The following is a 7,431-nucleotide window of genomic DNA, read 5'->3' as shown; positions in this document are numbered from 1 at the left end:
GGGAGCGCGGAGAAGCCCCTCGGCACTACACCGGCATGCGGGTGCGGGCTGGGGTACCCCAGGGCTTGTGCTGACACCGTTCTGGTTGGGGCGCTGTCTTTCTTCCTGTCCTTTACCCACACCTCCAAAAAAATAAAAAAGTGGAGTTTAAATGTGACAGGTCACCTGTGTGCCGTTGTACTGGTGTGAATGTCCTGCTCCTGTGTTCGTGAGAGGGATTCAGCATCGCCCACAGACTTCTGTACAGCTCCTGAGTCTGTGCCACTTAATTTGTAGAAATATTGTTAAAAAGGTGTAAATGTTTACATCAAAGTCAGTCACTTTTGTGATTGTGGGTGGTTTTTTTTGTTTTTTTCTTCCTCTCTAGTTTTGGACACTTACAATGTGGTGTAACTTCTCACAGTTACGTAAATGATTAAATCCTGTCAGAGGTCTTGCATACGTAGTAACAAAATGTGTCCTTTCACAGGAAAAAACTTGTTCTCAGAACTCGTTAGAAGTTAGGATTCTGTTATTTGAACGCTTCATGCATTTACATTAGCAGTGTACGTAACAGTCTGTGCAGAGGTTTTAATTAAGTAGGGTGGGAATAAAAGTAAACTGCTGATGCTTTCACTTCAGGGTGGCTGCCATTTGATCCAGTTCTCAACTGTAAGGAAGAAATCGCGTCTGGCGCATGTGGAGAGCCAGTTCTTTGTGCAGTGTTGTGATTTGGTTTCTGATTTATGTGATTGTAGGTGAACGAATTAAGAAGCCAGTTCCTCTTCAAGAACAGACTGTTAAAGATGCAAAGGGTCGATATCAGCGTTTCCACGGAGCGTTTACTGGTGGTTTCTCTGCTGGTTACTTTAACACTGTTGGCACAAAGGAAGGTCAGATATTTTTCTGTCTTCTGGGAGGGGTTAGTTGATTACCATTATTTAAATGGAAAACAAATTAACTGTCATTAAGCATTTTATTTTTGTGCTATTCATTATACCATAAATAGCTGAAACAGTATTGTTGAGGTTATTTCCCCTTGAGTTTTTGGACTGCAGTTTTATAAATGTTCCCTTGATGTGTCCTTAAGGTGAAAGGTTGAAATGTTTGAAACATTTTCAAATATCATGTCGCAATTTACAGTATCTAACTAGGATGTTAACTTCCTTTAAAGGATGGACTCCTTCAGCTTTCGTGTCATCGCGGCAGAAGAGAGCAGACAGAACTGTTCTTGGACCAGAAGACTTCATGGATGAAGAAGTAAATTTAAAAAGGAATAAAAATCTTTTGGAAGTAGTTGCCATGACAGCAAGTTTTTCAGGCAGTGAAGAAGAACTTTAGTGAAAATGGAATTAACTTTAAAATTACGTCTTGTAATCGGTGTTATACTGCTAAGTACTATAGGGTGTGTTACAGAGGCACTTGGGAAGCTCCTGTGATCTCAATATTGAAAAAAACAAAACCCCAAAAACCAGAACTCATCCCTTTCCCTTTTCCTGTAGAAAATACAAGTACTTTTGAAACTGTATAAAATATGAGCATTCAAGTTACTGAAAAAGCAACTGTATAAATGGCTTGAAAAATTTAGCCCTCATGAGAGCCATATCCTATTTTCTTTCCTTTACCATTACAGTAAATAAACATTTGAGGGAAATGTATTTTTAGTCTATTTTTTTCCATTTTGTCTGCATTTTGCAGGATCTTAGTGAATTTGGGATAGCACCAAAAGACATTACAACCACCGATGATTTTGCATCCAAAGCTAAAGACAGAATAAAAGAGAAAGCGAGACAGATTGCAGGAGCAGTGGCTGCCATTCCAGGAACCACCGCATTTGATGATTTAATAGGACCGTCCAAGTACGTACGTTTAATAAGAGTTAACCAAACAATTCCTTTCTCTTAGAAGAGTTGTATGGGTTAGAAAAGTAATGTTTGGCCGCAGTAATCCATGAGAGAGCGTGCAAGATCAAAGTGTTACACTTTGAGTGACCTCCGCCTGGATTTTTGTGTCCCCTGTGCAGACTCGTACCAGGTACGTGTTTACAAACGGGGACTGTGTACCCACTGCGTAGTGTATATGCAAACCCTGATACATTCGGATTTGATGTTGGAATGGGTTATAAAAACATAATTTCCAATGGTGCGTGTGTAGTAGGTCTTAGTAAATATTAAAGATGTGGTTTGAGTTAATTGTTTTCCTTTTGTTTTCTTCTTAGAATAACAGTCGGGGTTGAACTGCTACGTAAAATGGGCTGGAAGGAAGGACAAGGCATTGGACCGCGAGTCAAAAGAAAGCCACGCAGGCAGAAGCCTGGTAAGCTCAGTGAAGTTCCTGAACTCTTCCAGAGAAGGTTAGCGTTCGTACACTGATGAGAGAGGTCATTTGAAAGCCGCCTTTTATTCGGTCTGTTTCTTTAATCCTGGAGAAATTCAGTAAAGAGCTGTATTTAATATGTTGCTATTGTGTCTCCTACAGACCCTGCAGTGAAAGTATATGGTTGTGCATTACCTCCTGGAGCGTCCGAGGGTTCTGAGGTAAGAGCTGTGTGTTGATTTATATAAGAATATGTGCTAACACACTTTTAGAAAATTTCTTTTATGTCTTTGTATGGTATTTTAACATGCAGCTTCCAGTTTAGTTGAAAGTATTTGTAAATATTTATGGTGCTTATTGTGAAAAAAGGCTTTAATGTAACTAAATTTATTCTTTTGCTGCCCAAGCAGGTGTAGCTCATACATTTTTTCACATATAATTTAGGAAATGAAAACTTGCCTAGTCTCATGTTAACTAAATGTTGTACAAGCTCAGTAGACAAAAATTTTAGTCATATTTGCTATTACATACTTCTATTTTGCACAAGGACGAAGAGGATGAGTACCAGCCAGAGAATGTGACCTTTGCACCAAAAGATGTAATGCCTGTGGATTTGACTCCAAAAGAGAATGTCCACGGACTTGGCTATAAGGGTTTGGACCCCTCACAAGCTTTGTTTGGGGCATCTGGAAGAGAACACGTGAATCTTTTCGCAGGTGCTTCTGAAGACACAAGCAATTTACTTGGTGAGCTGAGGCACAGTAAAGGAAGAAAACTAGGTATTACAGGTCAGGTAAGCAGATTTTTTCCATGTATTTTATTATTAGCACAGTAAAATCTAAATAAATGTTGTTTTTTCTACTGTGGAAGCACCTAGTCGTTGTAGCGTTATTATAAGAAATCTGAAATGTGGTTTGAGAACAGGAATTTTTTTTCACTTACTGTGAAGATGTGGGCAAATTCTTAGAACTCCTAAATGCTGTAATTTATCAGTATCTTTGAAGAGAACTATAAAATGCCTCACTGAATAGTTGGGTGGAGAAAATTCTTGTGTTGCTTTGATTAGAGAAAGTTGATAATTGGTATGTTTTTTTAGCTTACTTTTTTTTTTGGTCAGTTTTAGTGCATCCTTTCATTATCGTTGAGTCCATCAGTTAGAGAGGTTTTACTTCCCTCCATGGTATTTGTAGTTCCTATATAGAAGCAATGTCAATTTATGTTTCTGGCAATTAGACTTGTTTAGTTCTCATGCCAATTTACAGATTTTTTTTTTCTGTTTGAGAATTTAACGTGCTCTTAGACTGCAAATGTTAGTTTGTGGAGTTAGGCTGCTGTCCTCATCCCTTACAGACCAAACTCACTGTCCCTCCCTCCCAAGGGAATGGAATATGTTTGTGTTGGTGCTTGACGGGGTTTTTTGTTTTGTTTTTTTCACTAGTTAGTATCACTTTTATTTGTGAAGCTGTACATTTTTTCCCAGTGTGTGTATATATATGTATACTGAACATCTTACATAGTATAGGTGGCTAGATACTTAAATGTTATTTTTATACTTTGGAATTTTCATTATTTGTATTTAAAATATATTTTAGGCTTTTGGTGTAGGAGCTTTAGAGGAGGAAGATGATGACATTTATGCAACTGAAACACTGTCGAAATACGATACAGTTCTAAAGGATGAGGAACCTGGAGATGGCTTGTATGGCTGGACAGCGCCTAAGCAGTATAAACCGAAAAAAAGTAAGAGCTGTAGTTCTGTCTAAGGGGGTGGTGTACTTTATATTTTTTGGGGAAAAAAAGACCTACGTGTAGTCTCTATTAAAAATATTTTGATTTTCAATGGACTCATAGCTTTTAGCTCAGATAACCTGAAACTTCATATAGTCTTCCTTTGGTATTGAAGTGTCCAAATGTGAAAATAATTTCCCAAGTCCTCCACTAATCCAAATGTAGATTAACCTCCCAAATAATATTTTTAAAAGGACACTATGTGCTGCTTTGTGAGATGCACAGCATTCAGCTCCTCTGAAGGAAACAAATGATTGTGAGTCATGGCTACAAAATATGACCCAATGCTTGCAAAGATTAGAATTTTTTTTAGATTTACTTGTATATTTTCAAATAAATTTGTAAATTTTATCTTGATGCCATTTTATTTTTAGTGCAGTTTTGAAGTGCATGAAATACTGTCGTGATTTCTAGAGTACCCGTGGATGTTAGCTGTTCACATTTAACGGCGGTTGTGATGTTAGCTATGCACAGCAGCGATACTGTTGCCTCCCTGTTAGCCATGGTCGTCGTACAACAATCTCTCTAGTAGTATTCAATTGCATGATACTAATCCAGATTCAGAACCCTTGATTTTAAATGAAAGGCAGTGAAGACAAAGAACTATAATTATGCTCCATAAAATGTACTGCAAAATGGAAAATACTAAGAAAAATGCTTTTTGCCAAGCATAAGTGTTTTAAATATTGATCAACTCTATGGCCGTTTTGTAGGGTCTGAAAGAGAGATGAGATATATAGGCAAAATCTTGGATGGTTTCTCCTTGGCATCAAAATCATCAACTCCAAGCCAGGTAAGCAGATACTGATGTTTTTGTATTAAGAATAACATCAGCAAATTGACGTGTGAGCTCTATGGACTTTACTGTTGCTCATTGTTTTTTATGTTCTTAGAAATAACAGTTCTGGTCACCAATAAAGATTGATGAATGAGCAAAATTACAGCGTGGAGGCTATTCAGTACAACCCGAAAATTTGTCACTTCGAGCAATGCCTTCCACGCTATCCACTGTTATTTGGCATAAAGCTGGAAGTATGGTTTGATTTAAGTTTGAAATAAAAATTGTACACCATTTGCTTTTAGATCTTTCAGATGCGAATCTCAATTTCCTGTAATAATTAGACCCCATTTGTCAACCACTTCACTGTTTTGGTGACAAGTTTATTTGTTAGCTCCATTGTCAGGTTTGCATCGTTCATGTTGTATATATTTGATAAATTAAAATGACAGACAGAGTCGTGTGATATGGTCTTCTTTCTAAGGAAGAAAAAGGAAGAACATTTGCGTGGTATATATAAAATTGCGTGGTATATATAAAATTGCGTGGTATATATAAAATTGCGTGGTATGGGAGGCACAGGGTTAACCTTTGAGGTAACAGCTTGAATGGAGAAAGTGGTTGAGAAAATTGCGTGGTATATATAAAATTGCGTGGTATATATAAAATTGCGTGGTATATATAAAATTGCGTGGTATATATAAAATTGCGTGGTATGGGAGGCACAGGGTTAACCTTTGAGGTAACAGCTTGAATGGAGAAAGTGGTTGAGAAGGACTTTAAAATACAGTAAGCACAGAAGTCATCCAATTAATTGGTTAAATCATGGGACCTCTGTTTGAAAAAAAAAAACACAACCCAATACTAAGAACATTTTCTCAAGTAAAAGCAATGGACATTAAGACCCTTGTTGATTTTGCTGTGCTTGATGTGGATGTTTCCCTGGTTTTCATAACCAGTACATACTAACAGTTTGTTCCCGAAGTTTGTGTTACAATGCCGCTTACTGACCGGGTCTAGAAGAATCAGTAGCTTGTAATACCTGTTTCTGCTGCTAGAGATGCAAACTGAGGAATTTTTTGATTGAGGTGACTTTTTCTGAAACGCATTTGTAAGCGGTAAGTACGAGGTTGTATCTCTCTCTCAGTAGACTTTTGTTTTGTTGTCCTCCCACCAAGATTTATCCACCACCCGACCTGCCACGAAATTACAGACCAGTCCATTACTTTCGACCTGTGATAGCGGCTGGGAATGAAAACTGCCGTTTACGAAAGGCATTAGAGGAATCGACTGGAAGACTTGAGAGTGACACGTCACAACAAAGCAGGCATGCCTTGAATGCCTCTCAGAGGAGGGAACAGCTGGGAGAAACTGGTCTGAAAGGTATCGATATTTTTGACCACACCTTTGCTTGTGTTTCAAGTCTGTTGTTTATACCACAGTGAAAATTTGGTCTAGCCTTGAACAGTATTCTCTAATTTAAAAACATTAAACCTAGTCTGATTAAGTAGGATACCCTCTCGTCGTTCAGTTTCATCTCAGCAGATGGGTTGTTGGCAGATCTGCCTTTTCATTCACTTACGTCTTTTAAAGACAAAACGTATGTGTGTGATTGTGGTTTGTGTTTTTTCTTTATAGTGGCCCTATTATGAATTCGGAATGTATTAGCCTGTGAGGGTCGTTTTTTCCCTGTAAAATGAGGTTTCACTGAAATACATGCAAATTCATTAAAAAGGTAATTTGTGTGGTTCGCATTTGTATCCACAATAGTAAAGTTTACAAAGTAGAATGTAAATATGCTGTAAATAGCATAAAAGATTAAATAGTGGGCAATTTTTTATCTGCTATCTCTGCCATTATACTGTTTATCGATGCCTAAGAACACTTTCTCTGACTGTATATGCCTACTGCTAGGCTTTTCTCCTCCACTGAAGTGGGAGAAACAGTTTTTAATTTTTCATTTCTATTTATCTCTTACTGCCCTTTTTGGTTTTAGGTCCAGCTCCTTCCGTTATGGAATATCTATCTGAGAAAGACAGAGAAAGACTCAAAGAAGTGAAAGAAGCATCTGAACAACAAATGAAGGCAAAAATGTTGCCTCAGCAGTCATGGAACACCAGATTCCAGCCAGCCTCCCCAGATGATGCTTCTCACAAATGGCAGATGTTGGCAGAGGGGCAGTTAGCAAATGCTGGTTCTAGTGACTTCAAACCATTTGCAAGAAATCCAGAAAAACAAAGAAGATATGAAAGTTTTGTGAAAAGTCTTAGGCAAGGAGAAAAAGGTAACTGAAGAGATCAATCCTGACATTTTAATTTTTCTCTGGAAAAAAAAAATTGATTTCACACACACATTTTTTTGACCTGTTCTGTTCAATGTTCACTGGGAATTCTCTAAAAAAAGAACCCTTGTGCTCTTTTCATGCTGTTGCAATCTCCTTCCCCTGTGTTTAGGTTTTTGCTATTAAATGATAATGTGGTGTATCTAGTGTTGAACCAGCTACTTTTGATGCCTTGTGTTGCCCAGTGCTGTGATTTTTTTTCTGTAAGGCATAAGGAGATGAAATCTTT

At 37.7% G+C, this 7,431-nt stretch overlaps 1 protein-coding gene across 1 annotated transcript in view; it reads left to right on the top strand.

Moving 5' to 3' along the window:
- Nucleotides 1-737: 737 nt before the first annotated feature.
- GPATCH1 (G patch domain containing 1) overlaps nt 738-7,431 on the top strand; it is a gene marked incomplete at its 5' end in the record, with an annotated part of 13,984 nt that continues 7,290 nt past the window's right edge. The window contains 10 exons of the mRNA XM_010135537.1: nt 738-872; nt 1,154-1,239; nt 1,678-1,838; nt 2,198-2,295; nt 2,458-2,516; nt 2,843-3,088; nt 3,888-4,035; nt 4,797-4,876; nt 6,040-6,244; nt 6,858-7,145. Of these exons, the coding sequence (XP_010133839.1) occupies nt 738-872; nt 1,154-1,239; nt 1,678-1,838; nt 2,198-2,295; nt 2,458-2,516; nt 2,843-3,088; nt 3,888-4,035; nt 4,797-4,876; nt 6,040-6,244; nt 6,858-7,145 (1,506 nt within the window). The remainder of the gene's footprint in view (nt 873-1,153; nt 1,240-1,677; nt 1,839-2,197; nt 2,296-2,457; nt 2,517-2,842; nt 3,089-3,887; nt 4,036-4,796; nt 4,877-6,039; nt 6,245-6,857; nt 7,146-7,431) is intronic.

Source organism: Buceros rhinoceros, unplaced genomic scaffold (genome assembly GCF_000710305.1).
Source record: "Buceros rhinoceros silvestris isolate BGI_N320 unplaced genomic scaffold, ASM71030v1 scaffold17834, whole genome shotgun sequence".
NCBI lineage: Eukaryota > Metazoa > Chordata > Aves > Bucerotiformes > Bucerotidae > Buceros > Buceros rhinoceros.
This window is presented reverse-complemented; position numbering and strand designations above follow the sequence as displayed.